The sequence below is a fragment of the Alexandromys fortis genome, unplaced genomic scaffold (assembly GCF_014885135.2).
Source record: "Alexandromys fortis isolate MF-2015 unplaced genomic scaffold, M_Fortis_MF-2015_v1.1 scaffold_168, whole genome shotgun sequence".
Lineage (NCBI taxonomy): Eukaryota > Metazoa > Chordata > Mammalia > Rodentia > Cricetidae > Alexandromys > Alexandromys fortis.
Genome location: NW_026068058.1, coordinates 754213 through 772694, shown reverse-complemented (window position 1 = coordinate 772694; position 18482 = coordinate 754213). Strand labels below are relative to the sequence as shown.

At 49.2% G+C, this 18482-nt stretch overlaps 2 protein-coding genes across 4 annotated transcripts in view; both read right to left on the bottom strand.

The window, feature by feature from the left end:
* St3gal4 (ST3 beta-galactoside alpha-2,3-sialyltransferase 4) overlaps positions 1–7396 on the bottom strand; it is a 46058-nt gene extending 38662 nt beyond the window's left edge. Inside the window, exons 1-2 of one of the 3 annotated variants that reach the window (XM_050120003.1) lie at positions 7214–7396; positions 6043–6090 (exon numbers count right to left, since the gene is read on the bottom strand). In XM_050120003.1, coding sequence (XP_049975960.1) covers positions 6043–6090; positions 7214–7249 — 84 coding nt within the window. In that variant the 5' untranslated portion in view covers positions 7250–7396. Of the gene's footprint in view, positions 1–357; positions 377–6042; positions 6091–7213 lie in introns of those variants that run through there. The other 2 variants (XM_050120004.1, XM_050120008.1) reach the window with 2 other exon arrangements.
* A 1160-nt stretch (positions 7397–8556) lies between these two features.
* Dcps (decapping enzyme, scavenger) overlaps positions 8557–18482 on the bottom strand; it is a 43429-nt gene continuing 33503 nt past the window's right edge. The window contains 3 exon segments of the mRNA XM_050120009.1: positions 8557–9010; positions 11493–11603; positions 14502–14615. Of these exon segments, the coding sequence (XP_049975966.1) occupies positions 8735–9010; positions 11493–11603; positions 14502–14615 (501 nt within the window). The 3' untranslated portion in view covers positions 8557–8734.

The window sequence follows — 18482 nt, the reverse complement described above, 5'->3', positions numbered from 1 at the left end:
TCTTAGCTGTCCCCGCGCGGTGAAAAGTGTCCTTTTCTCTCTACAGTAACTGAGGTGCAGAAGCCCAAGCTTGGTTCCAATATACCCCCTTGCCCTCATGGCAGTCAGCTGATCTAAACCGATTCGTGGGCCTTTCCCCTGCCTCAGGCTGGCTCGAGCGCCCCAAACTGCCCCCTCTGCACCCTCCCTTGTATACCCTGCCTTAGCCTCGGATAACTTCTCAGTTTCCGTTCTTGCTGAAGGCGCCAGGCATCCTGTCTCCAGGGGAAACCCCCATCAAGTCTTTAACCCTGATTCCTTGGGCTCTAGAATTGCCTAGGCGGAAGAACAGTGCAGAAACCGCCCTGCAGGACTGACCTTTTCGGGAGTCAGCAGTTTCACGGAGTTTCTAGCATGAACACGCTGGGGCACCAAGCAAAGTGTCAGATCCAGTCCCTGTCCTCGGGAAGCTTACTACTGTCCAGCTGCAGAGAGAGGACTTAGGGTGGACTCCGTTCAAGAACCAGGCGGCACAGGATGTGACTAAGTGCAAGATATGAAAGCTGACAGAAAGCGCCCAGGGTTCCAGTGAACTGACAGTTTAGTCAGCTTCGGGGGAAGCTGGAGGTCTCCGCTGGTGGGAACTTCCAATTCACAAGTCCTGGTCAGGGAGAAGGTGAGAAGGAAGAGCCAGCTTCTAGCTTCTTCCATTGGTGGCGGCTCCCACCTAAATTATACCTTGCATAGGCAGAAGCTGTTTGGCATCTCACCAAAACCTAGTTTTATTTGAATGATGCACTCGGCCTGTCAGTCACGTATTCATTCAACAAATATTTATTACATATCATGTCCTGGGCTGGAACTAAGCTGGGAATAGGGAACACAATAACTATGTCTCTGTGTTGGACAAGTCAAGAAGAAGAAGGAAGATTCCTATTTTGCAAAAGAAAAACTGCCCCAGGAGAAACAACAACTCCTCTGAGTGAATGGATGTGTCGGGAGAGCTGATCCAAGAAATAGTCCGGCCTCCAAAGCTGGCTAAGTCTTCACCAAAGTACGTTCGAAGACAAGTTCACACTGATTTCCATGGCTAAGGGTCATGGAAAAATCCTTCTGCCATTAAAATTGAGCTTAAGAATCAGCTTTTTTGCTTCTCAAGACCTGAGTTCCAATCTTGCCTCTGCTACTAAATACCTTTCCTTTTCTTACTGGAAAGAGAAATCAATGGAAATAACTGAGCTTATTCAAAGTACTGAATGAGGCAACGGAGGTGAACTTGTCCTGAAACCACAGAATAATAACTAAGCTCGTATTAAACATGCAAAAGAATACCTTTTTGTTGTTGAAAAATATTTTTTAGTAAAGATACATTTAAAATTTTATTAACGCCGGGCGATGGTGGCGCACGTCTTTAATCCCAACACTCGGGAGGCAGAGGCAGGTGGATCTCTGTGAGTTCGAGGCCAGCCTGGTCTACAGAGCTAGTTCCAGGACAGGCTCCAAAGCCACAGAGAAACCCTGTCTCGAAAAAGCAAATAATAATAATAATAATAATTAATTAATTAAATTAAGTAAAATTTTATTAACATTTTTTTCATTTATTTAACATACCAACCAGTTTCCCTTCCCTCCTGTTCCCACCCCCCATCTTCCCCCTCTCCATTCACTCCTCCTCCATCTCCAGTCCGGGCAAGGTAATCCAGCATGGGAAACAGGTTCCCAGAAGCCAGCTAAGCACCTCACTGCTAGGAGCCTTACAAACAGACCAAGCTACACAACTGTCACACACATGCAGAGGGCCTGGGCTGGTGCCATGCAGGCTCCCTAAATGTTGCTCCAGAATCCATGAGCTCCCACAAGCTCAGGTCAGCCATCTCTGTGGCTTCTGACTTCATGACTTTGACCCCAGTGACTCCTACAACCCTTTCTACCTTTCTTCAGCAAGACTCCCGAAGCTCAACCCAGTGCTTGGCTGTGGATCTCTGCATCTGCTTCCATCAGTTACTGAATAAAGGCTCTCTGATGACAATTAGGGTAGTCACCAATCTGATGACAGAGAAAGGCCAGTTCAGCCACCCTCTCCACTATTGCCATGAGTCTTAGCTGGGGTCATCCTGTCTTCTATGGAAGAGAGGGGAGCAATTCTAGTTCACAGGTAATCCTTCTTCCTCCAGCCTAGATTCTAGGCCCTCACCAATCCCATTGTACCCCTTGATAGGACACTTCAAGCTGCTTGCCAAGAAGCAAGGGGTAACAAACTGGGCTCTGGCCTGGAGGGACTGCTTCAGAGCTTAACTGTGCTGAGGTGGGCCAAGACAGCCTTCAAAATCACAGCAGGGAGTCCTCATCATTTGGCAAGCAATACCACCTCCATCCCCATGCCTTTACCTCCTCTTTGCCCATCCTGTTCTCCTGTGGTAGATGTGGCAAGCAAACACCTGACTGCTGGGACGGCCATGGGAACCTCAAACAGAGGGAGGAGACAGAGGAGGGTGTGAGAAGGGGCAGGTGCTTCTGAGCCAAGGAAGCTCTGTCCCTGAGGCTCCTCTTCCTGGACAGGCCTGACAAAAGTGCCTAGCAGACTTCTGGCTCCTGTCCCTCACAGGTGCCACATTCATATCCTGCCTACCAGGAGGGGGGGGGGGGACAGCAAGATGCCATTTGAGGAAGAAATAAACCAATCCTGCATCTCAGACGCTTTTAAAAATAGCAACCCCAGGATAGTATTTTAGCTTCTATTTTTATCAGTTTATATGGCCAGACCATGGAGCTTATCTGCTCTCAGGGACCTCAATCGCAGGGGACATCTCTCTTGTAGTATTAGAAACCTACCAGAAGGCCAAGGTTAAAATGCATTTCAGGAGCCTTTAGGTTGGAAGAAATCCCAAGAAGTCATTGCATGTAGCCCCTGCCTATTTTTTGGGCCACAGTCAATTAACCATAGTTTGTGAATTTTTTCCTTAAAATCTAAGCTGGATATAATGGCACATGGCACACGTCCCAGCACTCAGAAAGCTGGGGCAGCAGGATCATCAGAAATACTAGGCTGTGGTAGTCTGAATTTACATAATTGGCCCCCATAATCTCATAGGGAACGGCACTGTTAGGAAGTGTGGCCTTGTTGGAATAGGTGTGATCTTGTTGGAGGAAGTGTGTCACTGTGGAGGTCTCATATGCTGAAGATACTGCCCAGTGTCTCAGTTGACTTCTTGTTGCCTGCAAGATGTTGGGCTCTCAGCTACTTCTCCAGCACCGTGTCTGTCTGCATGCCTCTATACCTCTCCCACCCCCTCCCATGATGATAATAGACTGATAATAGACTGAACCTCTGAACTCTTAAGTCGCCACCTCAATTAAATGTTTTCCTTTATAACTGTGAGTTGCTGTGGTTGTAGGGTAAAAGGGCCAGCCAAAGAAACCCACCCTGGCCCTGAAACCAGAGCCAATGAAAGAAACACACCCTGGTTCTGAGACCCAAGTCAGTGAAAGAAATGCCTTAGGGTCAAACCCAGAACCAAAGAAATACACCCTAACCCTAAAACCAGTGCCAAAGAAACACACTTTGGTCTGAGATTCAGAGCCAGTGAAAGAAATATGTCTTGGCCTCAAAACTAGAGCCAAAAAGCTTTAAAAAGACCAGGGAAAGAAACACACTTTGACCCTGAAACCAGAGCCAAATCTGCCCCTGAGCAACTAAGCAGAAAACCAACCAATCCCTGTGCAGGGACACCAACCAATCCCTGAGCAGAGATCTAGCCAATCTGAGCTCAAGGGACTGAAATCTCACCAATTCCCACTCTGAAAATAGTCTACCTGAAAAAACTCCACCCCTAAGAAACCCTATATAAGCCCTGTGCCTGTTTGGTTTGTGGCTGCCCTTCTTCCACCCTGGTAGAGGCGGCTGCTCTCCTGCATTCTTCCCTCTCAATAAATCTCTTGAATGAGGTTTGGGTGAAGATCGTCTTTGACTGTACAGAGCAGAGCAGGGCTGTAACACTTTTGTGGGGGAAGCCCTCCCCTAGCAGCACTGAGTTGTTACAACTTCACTTGGGGGAGCCAGGGAAGGAGGAGCAGAGTGGAACAGGCTGTAACACTTTCACTGGGGAAACCTTTCTTTAGTGGAGTGGAATTGTTACACTCCGGGTCACCAAGCCCAGCTATAACAACTTCACTGGGGAAGCCTTACCCTAGAGCAGGGCTGTAAGCTGTTACGCTTACTGAGACTTGTGTTACTCCCTGGCTCCTGACTGCCAGAATACTCTTCCACCTAAGCTGTAACACTCAGTATCCCTGTGGCCCCCAACTGTCTGAACATTTCCATCCAGCCTGTAGCATTTAGTATTCCTTGGCTCCCAACTGCCAGGATCCCTTTTCATCCAAGCTGCAATGCTTGCAGGGTCATGGAGTTTTATCCCAATAGAAACTCTAAGACATAGGCCAACCCAGTTTATAGACCCTGTCTCAAAAACACCTGGGCATGGTAGTACAAGATAAATAAAATACCATTGAGGATGCTGTTTTTCATGACCTAATCACCTCCCAAGGGCCCTGCCTCTAATACTGTCCCCCAAGGTGTTAGAATATTAACATATTGAGGCTATAGCAAGTAACTAGTCTCCCAAAATCTTTCCTTCTAGGTCACTTTCATGGCAGAAAAATAGCTAAAATTTAACTATGCTTAAATATTTTTTAAAAAACAATTATGTGTATAGATGTTTTACCTGCACACATGTCTGTGTACCACGTAAGGGCCCGTAGAGGCCTGAAGGTGTGGGATTCCCTGAAACCGGAGTCACAAGTGGTGTGAGCTGCCATGTCAATGCTGGGAATCAACCCAGGTCCTCTGGAACGGCAGCCAGGGCTCTTAACCAGTCACCTCTTCAGCCCCGCTGCAATCCTTTTATTTAATCCTATTGAGGAGGCATGGCTCACAAGCATATGTAACAACAGTTCCAGGGGATCGGATGTCTTTTCTTGCCTCCAAAGGCACAGCATACACATGTATACAGCGACATACATGCAGGAGAAACTCATACATAGCAAATTTTAAAAACGTAAAAGTATAAACAAAAAAATGTGTAAGTATACTTTTTCTTGATATTCTCTAAACAAAGTAGAACAATATTGCACATATAAAAGTAATCTAAGGCAAGTCAGCATAAAGGAGGATTTGTATTGACAATATCACACCACCCGAGACACTTAAACATCTGGAGTTCGGGTCTCAGGGTGTATGTCTTGTAATCAAATCCCAAGGACACCTACGGGGAAAGACTATTCAAATGCTCTGGATAAGGAACTATCACAAGAGAAATGTTTCAAAATATTACTTTGTGTGTGATTGTTTCTTGATTTCTCACTTTAGAGCTCTTTATTCAACAGGGACAAGCAAAACGGAGCTTGAATATATTCTTTCTTTTGGCTTTGTGCTGATTTTGCTCTCTGTGGCGGCTTTGGAGTACACAGAGAAGCCTAGGAACAATAGCAGACATGTGTCCTTTGCTTCTCGCCTCCAACCAGGCTAGGAGGAAAACAGCTAAGCCTTGGAGACTGAAAGCTACTTGTGGAGGTGTCCCTGATTTATCTGGGAAGGGTGACATCTGCGATTGCCCCAGCATGCATGTGAAAATCTCACTGCGAGAGCAGAGCTGGCATTTGCACTTGGTCAGGAAAGGCTAAGCATAATGTGCCCTGCTCAGGAAGCTCCGTCCCAGGAGACAGGACACTGAGCTCTGGAGTGGCAGCAGGAGGAAAGCCTGAGGCAAAGGGATGGCTGTCACTCTGCGTTGTCCTGGTCTGGGAACTCAGGCCCAGCTCCATTCCTTGCCTTGACCAAATTTAATGAACAGATTTCTACAGGCCCTTGGGCAGAAGTTTCAGCTTCCTGGGGCTGGCACTCACTCTGTAAGAAGGCACCAAGAGTGTTTCTTGGTAAAATAGAGGACGAGAGCTCCATGAAAGGATTTGCTCTACAAAGTGTCACAAGGTTGATTTCCCTCTAACTGTCTACCAGTCAGACAGAATTAAAGGCACTGGGAAGTCAGCCGAGTAAGATGCTCTTACCTTCAAGATTCTCTCAGTCCAACAAGAAAGACGACAAGCCAGCAGCAGCTACGGCAGCAATGGAAAGAGGCCAAGTATTTGAAGCTACCCAGACAAGTCACGTAGTAGAGTGTCAGTAAAGGTTACCCCATAAACACATAAAGGGTATTGTTAGGACCTCAACACCACCAGACTGCAGCCAGGCTGCTTGGCAGGAGCCTCAGTGGGATGAGGCATTGGGGGTTGAAGATGGGGTGAGTACAGGGGTCTAGGGGCACAGCTGCCATCATCTTTGGTGGGCAGTGCTGAGAACTAGCTAACTCTGCAAAGGCCCTTACCAGACCTCAGGCAGAGGCTGGACCAGGATAAGAAAGTAGTATAAGAAAGTATAAGAAAACTATACTTCTTATACTTCCTAGCATAAGAAAACTAGGTAGTGAGACCTCTCTGAGATTTCATTTAAACAAAGTATATGACACTATCCCAGACAGGCACATCCTTGCAGAATAAGCCAAAAGGAAGACAGGATTAGTTAAGAGGAGTGGGGAGCCAGAAAGTCATCCAGAGCACAGGTCCATGCCCTAGGGAGGTATACCTGGCCTTTCCAGATTTAATTACTACCCTTGCAACTCTAACCCCGTGACCCCTCTAGTTTGTGTACATGAATGAGCAGGCTGCTCCCTCCCTTCAGGTTGTTTATCTATCTAGCAATCACCCCACCCCACACAAGCCAGACAGTGATATTATTGCATGTAACACAAAAGTCAGCCTGTGGAGCCTGAACCCACAGGCAGTATAGCTGGTATGGGGGTGGGGGTGGGGGCAAGGAACATGTGATGCAGTATAAGGGTTATGTGATCTGGAGGGAGGCCTCATCTGGCACCTCTGTAATGTATTTCCCACCCACAATGTCTCATCCCTTTGAGGCTCCAGAGCCTATTCAGTGCCATTTGCTTTCAAAGAAGAGGTAACTTTTCTACCCTGGTACCCGGAAAAGGAGCGAGTGAGACCCAGGAAGCAGCCCTGCAAGCTGCAAGCGGCTGTAAGAAGAGGTCTCCGTCAGCCTCCTCTCCGCAAACCCTCAGCACTGGCACACAGCCCTGTCTAGCAGAGCATTTGCTTTCTGTTCAGGAAACCACTAGCCTGTGTGGCAGCCATGAAAAGATCTGGCCTACACTTGTAAAAGACACACCTGCTCCGGTGACCACCAAAACAACTGCAAGTCCATGTGGTAGTTGGAGACAGACCTCAACCATGTGGTAGTTGGAGACAGACCTCAACCATGTGGTAGTTGGAGATAGACCTCAACCTGGGTTAGGAGAGATGGCTTAAGAGAACAGCAGATCTACGATGCCTCCCCTGGACTTGCTGGAAGCTAGAGTGGCCTCAGGTTCTCTGACTACCTGCTCCAACCCTCTGCTTTTTATAGGGAATCTCTTTCCCAGGAACACCAAGGTCCAAGGGTTCTCCAACACAGGCAGTGTGGGCCTTGGAGTGATAAGATCAGGGCTAGCACTGATGACCTCACTTGTAAACATAGTAGTTGGACATTGGATCATGTCTCTTGGTTCTCAGGCCAGGGGATGCAGAGCAACAGCCACCCTCTTCCTCGTGCTTTCTTCCTTGTCACTTCAGAGTTCAACACCCTGCACCTCGGAGAGAGCTTCCAGAACAGTGCATAATATCGTCAGTAAACACTGGCTCTGCTCTGGCCGTCGGATACGACTGTCTTCTGTGCTAGAGAGTGACCTCATGGTGCTCACTGTGGCCCTGTTCTGCTCATCAGTGGCAGGTGTCACTCTTCTGAGGTAGGCTCTTGCCAGCTCCATGACTGGTCATCAGCCTCTGATCCCCAAAGTTCATTCCCTGCCTCGAGATTCTGTGAAGCAAAGCTCTAGCACACCCTGGCCCCGACCCCTCCACTGCAACCAGATCATTTTGCCTTGACAATATTTTCAACTTTCCGGCTGCCCCATAGGAGTTTGTTTTGTCTTCCTGCCTAGATAACAAAGTCAAGGCCAGGGGCTTGCTGACCAAATAACAGAAGCAAAGGCCGCCTTTTGGGGTTTGCATCATCTGATTCTCAGGAAAACGCTCCCTGTTCCAGGCATCAAACCCCAGCCCCCTCATCAAATGTACCAACAGCCTTGACACACAGACAAGGGTGTAACCTCACTGGGGAGAGAAGGAGGAAGTAGCATCTAAAGACTCCACAGACTATTTCTGGAAAGATTTTGAATTTGGCTTTAAGGGTGGGAGTGAACTTGCCCAAAAGGGGAGTTGGCAAGAGAGGAACATGGCCGAAGAATTGGAAGGAGTGTACACCAAGTGGCAGAGACTCAGGACAAGGAAGTCAACAGGTACAGAAAGCATGGGTAGGTAGAGGAAATTCTTGAATTTCCTAGAGGCTGTGACTCACTGGCTATGGTGACACCCTGAAACTTTACACTCTTCCCACGAGGTCCCCACCAGCTCTGCCCACTCACCTTCCCTACCACCCTCTGCCTCCGCCGGGCTACACCATCAACCCTCACCAATAAGAAAGTACTTTATTCTCCTGTGAGGAATAAAACAGTACAAAATACACTTCACACTTGACCTTTGCTGAAAGGCCAAGAAACTACAAAATACAATTTAGGAAAACCCCTCAGAGATAAAACCCAGCCCGCACTACCCAAGCCGCGGCCCATTAGCACCCTCTCTTCAGGCTCTCTCAGCAACTCGGGGTGGCTGGGCTTCCTTGCAGGAGCTGGAGCAGGGGATCATGGGTCCTAAGTGCAAAAGTAAGAGTGCGCTGTTGATAGTGCTTGGGGTCACACTCCAGGTTCTCGATCACTTCAGCCAGAAGGTGTGCCCGCTCCACACCTGAGCCAGGAGCCTCGAAGCCCAGGGCAGTGAAGTGCACATGCAGGTGGTAGTAAGAGGGCAGGTAGTGTAGGTACACACGCAGGCGGTCTCCTGTCACCTGGTAGCGCTTCAGGATGGCTTCCTGGTAAGGAAAGACAGTGGCAAAGGGTCATCAGGAGCCAGCATCCTATCCTCTGCTCACCCCAAATGGACCCTTTGTATTCTTGCTCCAGTTAGCCTGGGATGGCTTACAACCCCCTCCCCGCACCAGCTCTCTGCCCCTTCTGCCATCTGTCCTGGTCTTCTTTCTAAGAAACTGAAAAAATGCGGTGACGCAGACAAGCTGAGAAATTCCCCAATGGAAACGGCTCTCAGTCAGTCACACCAAGCCCCAGAAAACATGGGCTTCTTCCTTTGGCAGTTCAGGAAGCCCCAGTTCCTAAGGTCAGCCCAGCTCCCTGTAGCACCTATCAATTTAAAGTAGGCAGGGAGGGGGTGGGATGGGGGTAAGGAGAGATGGGGAGAGAAAAGTAAGAAGGGGAGGATGGGGAGAACTTGGGGAATTGGGATGGTTGGGATAAAGGAAGGATGGATAGGGGAGCAGGGAAGCATATATCTTAATTAAGGGAGCCATCTTAGGGTTGGCAAGAGACTTGAACCTAGAAAGGCTCCCAGGTGCCCAAGGCGATGTCCCCAGTTAGTTCCTTGGGCAGCTGAGGATAGGGACCCTGAAATGGCCCTATCCTATAGCCATACTGATCAATATCTTGCATATTACCATAGAACCTTCATCTGGCGATGGATGGAGATAGAGACAGAGACCCACACTGGAGCATCGGACTGAGCTCCCAAGGTCCCAATGAGGAACAGAAGGAGGGAGAACATGAGCAAGGAAGTCAGGACCACGAGGGGTGCACCCATCCACTGAGACAGTGGGCCTGATCTATTGGGAGCTCACCAAGGCCAGCTGGACTGGGACTGAAAAAGCATGGGATAAAACCGGACTCTGAACAATGAGGACTGATGAGAAGCCAAAGACAATGGCACTGGGTTTTGATCCTACTTCATGTTCTGGCTTTGTGGGAGCCTAGCCAGTTTGGATGCTCACCTTCCTAGACCTAGATGGAGGGGGGAGGACCTTGGACTTCCCACAGGGCAGGGAATCCTGACTGCCCTTCAGACTGGAGAGGGAGGGGAAGAGGAGTGGGGGGTGGGGAGATGAGTGGGAGGAGGGGGAGGGAAATGGGAGGCTGGGAGGAGGCGGAAATTTTTTTCAATAATAAATAAATAAATAAATAAATAAATAAACCCAAGCTAAATTTGAAAAAAATAAAAATAAAGTAGGCAGGGAGAAGCACCCTTTTGGGATGAGGCTGTGTGGAGATAGGGCTGTGCTAGGAACTGGGTAGAAGGGAAAGGATGCAGGGAGGAATTTCAGGAAGGACTCTCAGGCCTCAGCAGCATTCCTTGCAAAAGAAGAAAGCACTTAAGTTAGCCCTGGTTCCCTTTCCCACCTCCACCTTTCTCAGAGACAGAGAGTTCTACCAACCCCACAGCTCCCTCTGAGGAGAAAAAGACTTAGGCCTCTGTGGGCTCAGAATTTAACCCCAAATCATATTCTGCCTTTGGTGCTATCAGTGGAGAATCACAGTGGCCGGGTGAACTGAGGGGAAGAGGAGAACCTTCTGGGATAAGCAGAGCTGATGGGCAGGACATGCCTGCCCAAACTGCCAGGGCAGGGAAGTGAGCCTCACTTCCTTCCTGAGAGAACACTGCTCTGTGCCACTGCTCGTATCCAAAGGCTACTTCTTGAGAGAAACTAATAGCTCCAGGAAGGAAAAGACACCCAGAAGTACACCAAGGGGGAGAAGGCAGTTAGGGCACAGGGGCAAGGGAAGCAGTACCTAGTAAGCACCCCAGTACTGTCCTGAAAGGGGCAGAGTGCTTCCTGGCTAGGCACCCTTGTGACTGTTGGCCCCGACAGGACAGGTGTCTACATTTTTCAGAAAAAAGGTTGAGACTCAGCTTGTAGAGTGGTGGTTTCAAAGGGGATTCTAACAGATCCTGAGGTCTAGGGACTTCAGGGGCAAAGAAAGTAACCTGTTCAAGGGTCTTGATAGCTAGGACCCAAACATCAGGCCAGGACCACACACCCAAGCTTCTGGCCATTCTTCTCTCACGCTCTCCTGCCCTGATGGCTCCTTTCTCTATCCTAAAATGTCCCAGAATATAAGGTGCTGCAGAATTCAGCCTGCCTTCAGTCCAGGTGAGAAGGTATGTGCATATATACAAGTCATGTGACCAATATCCAAGGAACTCGTCTAGCACAAGGTGGTTGTCATGAATAAAACAGGTGATTCTGGGATGGGGGGATCCAATCTATAGGGAAGAGAAGCATCCTACATGGGACCTGCAGACAAAGGCATGGGGGCAAGTCTTGAGGCAAGGAAAGGGGTAAAGTAGAGCTGGGGTGCAGGCCAGGGCTGCCTGTGAACCAATCTAGTGAGTTCTAGTAGTGTTCACGACTAAAATCCAGACAGACTCGAGAAGAGTGAGGAAAAAGACCCAGGGGAGACACTGGAATCTGCTAGAATCCTGGGCTTCTGCACTGTGAAGCAACTTACTTGTCCTTCCCGAAGAATGTTCCTCAGCAGCGGCAGGTGCTCTGGAGTGAGGTCCCGAAGTGATCTGATGCCCCGGCGATGGCAGATGGCAATCAAGTACAGGTCATCAAGCTGTGCAGACACCAATGGAGGAACAGGACAATGCTAGGTTCAGCAGGGAGGCTAAGCCAGGGCATTCCTACCCACCAGGAAACCCTACAGCAGGACCAAAGAGCAGGTACTATAGGCGGCTGTCTGCCCTGGATGACAAGACCAGCTGAAGAACAGGATTTCCGTGTGTTCTTCCTGTTAAAGCATCTTAAGGATCTAGGTATGGTGGTACATGCCTGTTCCCCGGCACTGAAGCAGAAGGACTGAGAGTTCAAGGCCAGCCTGGGCTATACAGCAAGACTCTTTCTCAAAAAGTAGAAGAAATCAGAAAGAAAAGGAAGGAAGGAAAAGAAACAAAAACAAACTTAACAAAAGCTCACCTTTCAAAAAACAACAAAATTCATCATCTGGGAATGCCTATATATATATACTCTGCAGAGTGGACAGGGAGAGATGGGCAAGTTCGGGAAGAGCCAAGCACAAGTCTTTGTCCTGAAGAATTTACAACTTAATCCACGTCAATCTACTGTATAAAATAAAGCATGGCAGCTTTTTCTTTCAGTAGTACTGAGAGCAGACCCCAGGGTCTTCTGCATGCCCATCACAAGCTCACTACTGAGCTACTACTCCATGACATAAAGGGACCAACACATGAGAGGAAAAAGGCTCCAGCGAGCTGGGTGATCCAGAAAGTTCTCCTAGAAAAAGCACGGGAGCAGATCTAGAAGGCTCAGAGAGAGTGGCAGCTCAATGTATGTGGAGTCAAAGGTGCATGAAGGGTGTGGGGGAACACATGGAAAAGAAAGAGTCCAGGGGTCTGGGTCTGTCAGCAGCCAGCGCTACAGCAACTGTCAGCTCGTTCTCTCTTTCCTATCTCACTGGTTCACAGAGGCCCTTCCTGCAGTCCTTCCTGTAAATGGCGCCTGGCTGAAAACCTGGAGGTCACAACAGAGCAAAGAACCAGTGTCAACAAGATCTCGTGCCAGAGAGCAAACGAACTCTTTCTCTTGCCCGGAAACCCCCCCACGCCCTCCCTGCTCCCCAAACCTTGGCCTTGCTTGGTTATCACAGCCGTGTGCCAGGCTGCGGAGTGAAGCCCAGAAGGAATCCAGTGCCTCTAGTCCTGAGGTCTGACCTGCTAGATTCCTCGAGGAGATAGTTTGGAGACCATGAGTCACCCAGCCAAATCCCCAAAAGCCCCAACTTAAGACCCGGGAATGAGAGTGTCCATATAATGCCTGTTGTCCAAGGATGTCATTCTCCTCATGGCAGTCATTCTCTCCACGAGAGTTTCGAGAATCTGGGCTCTGCCCCAGGGCTGCTATCTCGGCTGTGCCCGTTAGCCCTTTCTTTAACACAAGTTCCCTCTGGATTCTCCCTTCACGTCTTGTGCCCGGGTAATGTACTTTCACATTAGTGAGCGGTCCAAGGGGAAACCAGGAAACATAAGCATGTGATTTGGAGGGGGGGAGGGGAGGGCAGGGCTTCTCTGTGTAGCTTTGGAGTCTGTTCTAGAACTCACTCTGTAGACCAGGCTGGCCTTGCACACATGGAAATCCACCTGCCTCTGCCTCCCGGGTGCTGGGATTAAAGACACGTGCCACCACTGCCCAGCATATAGGCGATCTCATAATAGAATTCAATAGAACTGTGGAGGTACATACCTCAGGAAGGCTGGGGATCACAAATCTGAGGTTAGCCTGGGCTAGAGAACAAGGCCCTGTGTAAATAAAACAAAGCAGGGGTGGGAGAGGCATGACCTAGGAAGGCATAACCTCTGGCAACATTGGACACTTGCTACATATGTTCTGAATGGATGAAAGGAAGAACAAATGAATACAACCAGGGTCACCAGTTTGAGGACAATAAATAAACTTCTAAGGCTGGAGACACAGCTCATGGCTAGTGTTCTCGTCTGATACGTTTGGTACCTTAGGTTTGATTCTCAGCAGAAATGGAGAGAAGAAGAGAGAGGAGAAGAATATGTTTCCAGGAGACATGGCAAACAAGACTCAAGGATGCCAGAAAGGCTCCTTAAAGCTGGAGGACTCCATTTCCTTAATTCTTCCTTTGACCCTCAGCCCAGAACAAGAATCAGAAGCTCAGATTTGACCTGTCTTACTCCTGGGGACGCTGCCAAGTTCTAAAGGAGCATTGACGTTCCCTGCTGTCAGAAGTCAAGGAGCTGAGGCACTGAATAAAATATGGCACCATTAACATACAATTTAGGAAAGGCCAGGAAGGACGAACTTTCACTAGCAAGCAAGGTGGAACACTTAAGTTGGCCCCTTCACTACTGCTGCAGCGAGGAGTTCCAGCCATGCGGCTAGTCTCAGCACAGTGTCCAAAGCCTTTCCCAGCTTAAAGGGGATAGGAAACGGCTGCTCTGCTCATAGGTCAGATCCTGTCAATGCTGGGCCACATGGCCGATGATTTCTGCTCTCCGCGCCATGGGCTCAAGAGCATCCAGGGCTTCTGTAATGGACATGTGCAAGTCTGTCTTCACGTCTCTCTGTGATCCCTAGGCTGTAACTGCCCTGAAGTCACAAGCACTTCAGTCTTCAAGAATCTCGAGGCAGTTCTTCCTGTCCACACCTACTTCCCATGACTAACTAGGCTTTAACCCAGAATTTCCAGGTGCAAGGCTGCCGGAGGGGACACATAGCCTACAGCCATGGAGGCAAACATCCCTCCATGCTACCTTTCGGCTAAGAGTGGAGTCAGAAAAGGCTTTTAGCTGATCCATGGAAGCAAAAGTGGTTGCCTACAACAGCTATGCACTGTCAGTTGGAGGAGCGCAGGCCATTCCTTACTGGATAACAGTAATCAGCACTGTAAAGGGGCAAGATCCCCAGAGGCAGCCCAGCAGCAATGAGGCTGGAGTTTAGAGGCTGGACTGCTCCAGCACCTAGTCTTTACCTGCTGCTGGTTCCACTTGAGGTCTGGGATGAGGACAAAGCCATCAGAAGGGTCCGGGTTCTCAAAAACAATCCGGTCAGCTTCAGCCTTCTTGTCAAGAATATTGTACACCCACTGGAAAGACAGAAGAAAGGGTTTACAAGCTTACTCTAGCTGACTGGGGCCTTCCAAGAACAATGGTCCTACTATAAAAGGCTACAAACTCAGGATGGACAATCACTGGCTCTGGAAGATTCTCCACTTCTACCACAGCTGAGTCCTGGCTCTCACTGTCGTCATTCAGGTCTCTGCGGCTCAGACAGGGATGGGCCCTTTAGGTTTCTCCTGGTCAACATAGACACCCACACTCCATCCCTCCCCATGTGCTAACCTGTCCAGTGCCTACCAAGGCAGGGGAGACACTGTATATCCATGACCATTCAAAGAGGCCAAGAGCACAGACGTTTCTTCCTGTGGCAGTCAGCCTCAGTGCAGTAAAGCCTTTGGTTCTATGGGCCAGTGAGTGAGTGAGAACTGTCACCTGGAGATGCTGGAAATGCTATGTATCAGCAGGCCTTGCGGGCAGGCCCCACAAGTCAAAGCAGAATGGAAAAGCACACAGACACAGCAGGTTTCAGTGGTACTCTCACAGGATTTCCAGCTCTCTTACTACCTTCTGAGTAGCAGTTGACAGTCTTTGGAGCCCCCTTCCCTGGTTCTGAATAGACTCCAAGGACATGTGGGAAGGGGAGGAGGGCACTTTGTAAGAAAACCATACTGAAAGGGGGTTAGGTTGAGGGGGTTAGGTTGAGGGGGTTAGGTTGAGGGGCTCCCGAGCTCACAGCACTCAAGAACTGAGGAATCAGCCGGGCGATGGTGGCGCCTTTAATCCTAGCACTCGGGAGGCAGAGGCAGGCGGATCTCTGTGAGTTCGAGACCAGCCTGGTCTACAGAGCTAGTTCCAGGACAGGCTCCAAATCCACAGAGAAACCCTGTCTCAAAAAAAAAAAAAAAACCCTCAGGAATCTCTGGTTCTTCTATATTTTTCCAGCTGTGAGAGTCCTTTGCACCCAGGAGTGTCCCACATCCAAAAGACACAGCGGTTAGCAAACGAGATGAAGTGAGTAGCTGGGGTCACACCTCTACCCCTTCTTCCTCCAAGTCAGGACTTCCAGGTTCACAAAGAGAGAAGGCAAGGCCCTAAAAACCTCTTCACACTCTAAGAAGTGCTGGCGTAGGCAGTGTCTCCAAAGGCCAAAAGCAGGGGGCTGGCCTGGGGTCTGTACCCATATATTCAGTACCCAGTTGGAATGGGGGCAGGGAGTAGAGGAATCTGCTGGAGATACCTTGGCTTCTGGGGTCCCAACAATTATTCAAGGTGACATTTCAGTTCAGAGGGCTTGCAGACCCCACAACTAGATTTGGAGGGACAGATCAATAAGTCACATGGCCTCCCTAGAACAAGCTAAGATGAGCCACTTCTCTTAGAAGTCGTCTGGAGACCACTTGTGAAGGAACCAGCTTGCATACAGCAGGATGCTCCCTCCTAAACCCTGGATTAGGCACAAACCATAAACAAACATCTATTTTCAAAGGTAGATTCTTGATCAAGTGGGGAAGTGGCTGATTTCTGACTCAGGCAGAAAACAGCAGCAAATGGCCTTGCGGGTGTGTGTGTGTGTGTGTGTGTGTGTGTGTGTGTGATTTTTTAAGGGGGAGATCTGTATTAGAATGGGTCAGGATGCAGTAAGTTTTGACTGAATATTAATTAGGGTAGCCAAAAAGGGAGCTTTTGATTGCTGGACTTCAATATTTTGACAGCTGGCCCTTGGTGATCAGCTTTAGGAATGAGTCCGGCAAAGAGAAGTATCCAAATAGACCTTGTTGGCTTTAAGGATGTAACCTATGGTTTACAAGGGAGAGGTAAGGGGGAAGGGCGAGGCCTGCTAGCGCCACATTCGCCATGCCCAGGCCTGCTAGAGCCCTTCAACTTGGAGATGGCTTCTCCACAAAGTACCTGCGGCTTAGCCACACACAAGCTAGGGCCAAGATTCTTCCAGAAGCATTTCCTTGGCCACTGACTGAAGCCTCCAAGAAATGGGAAAGAGGAACCCCCCCCCACCACGACTGTCCTTGCCCAGAGGCACACACCTGCCGCTGGAGAGCAGCACACACTGTCGCAAAGCACAAATGAGCTCCGGAGCACGACAGTACCTCCTTGGCTCCACTCTGACTTGCTTCCATGGGCAAGCAACTGAATCCTCTTTCCTCTTACCCACAACAGCCTCCTAAGATCTGTGCATGAGGCTTGTGGGGAAGAGTTTAACCAGAACATGCACATAAAAGCACTCTCCTAGAGCCTGCATGCAAAGGTGCCCAGGGAATAGCAAGTGCAGAAATGACAATGGGGCTGTTTAGTGGAGGAGGCAAAAAACGAGAAAGGCAGTGGTTGGAGGCCAAGTGGCCACAGCAACCTGCTGTCATCATCTCTGGTCTGCAGGTGAGGAAGAAGCAGGCGCAAGGAAGTTCAGGCAAGCCCATGAAATTCCAAGCCTGGGAACCTGGGCACAGCATATCCTGCCTCCTGGGAAAGGCCAGGTCAAGGGCAGGAACCTGCATCCACAGGAAGTCTCATGGCCAGCAGCCCAGAGAAGAAAGGCAGGGAAAGGGAACAAAATTCACACAAAACTCCCACAAATGACAGAGTCAGGGGGTGGGAGGCTGCCCCTGAAAGCCAGTCCTGGTGGGCAGGGTAGTACTGGTGGGTAGTCCATGGAGCTTCAGCTTGACACTGACAACAGCCTAAGTCCTCTTTCCTCCCTGGACCTCCCAAGGGACATCTGGTCCCTTTCCATTCTCCCTGTGGTCTTCACTCCACTCACACACCCTGCTGCTCTCCTCTGGTCATGCTTGCCTGTTCCTCTGTACTATCCTGTGCGGTAATGGCAGCTCCACGCAGGGCCCTTTTCTGTATGGGCAACAACATGATAAATGGGACGTTTCTTAGTTCCCACAAACCTAACTGAGAAGAGCTGTGAGTCACAACTTCCAGACACCAGGTGAGAAACCAAACACCAGCGGACGCAGAAGCTGGAAGCGAAGGTTTGCAAACGGACTTCTAGTCAGGAGATCTTGAAGGCGTCAGGTCAAGTCATACCACTGCCATTTTGTGTCTTCTATTAAACTTCTACTAGGAGGTTATAAGTATTTCAAATCTGAGGAACCAGACAGAGTAACTTGCTAAGGACCCAGACACTGGAACCAGACAGCCTGGTTTTCTGTCTTGTCTCCAAAAGACCTGTGTGGAGACTGAGGTAAAGCATGCAAAATGCCTATGGCAGTTCTTGGCACCCAGCACGTGCTCAGTAAATCCTAAACTGAACATGATGTCTTCCACTTAAGCATCCCCCACCGAAACAGTCAACATCCTGACCTTGTTAATGGAGACTCCCCTGTCCACTCTTCACTCCAGTAGGACCTAGGGTCACTCCACAGTCATTCGTCTCTGTATCACCAGTCTGAGCCTTGTAACCCAGCTGGGGCTTCCCCTTGAGTGGCTTCTTGTCTTTCTCTGCTTTGGATCTAGGCTGGTTTCTAGTCTTGCTCCATTTGCACTTGTTAAATTTGATCGCACTATCTACATTTTTAGAAACATCACAGATATTTAGGGCTGGAAAAACAGCTCAGGAGATAAAGCACCTGTCACATAAGCAAAAAGGCCAACCAGAGTTCAGATCACTGGCATCCATAGAAAAAAAGTCGCTGGTAGTAATCTGTCTCAGTGCTCAGGAGGCAGAGATAGGGAATCCCAAGGGCAAGTTGGCTAGCCAAGTTAGCTGAGTCTATACTCTCTCAGTTCAGTAAATAAAGTGAAGAACGATGGAGACAGACATCCAATATCCATCTCTGGCCTCTATTAGCAGCAGACATGGGAACCTGCATCTATGCACATGTGCAGCCACACAGATGTGAATGTCTATATACAAACGCGCACACACACCA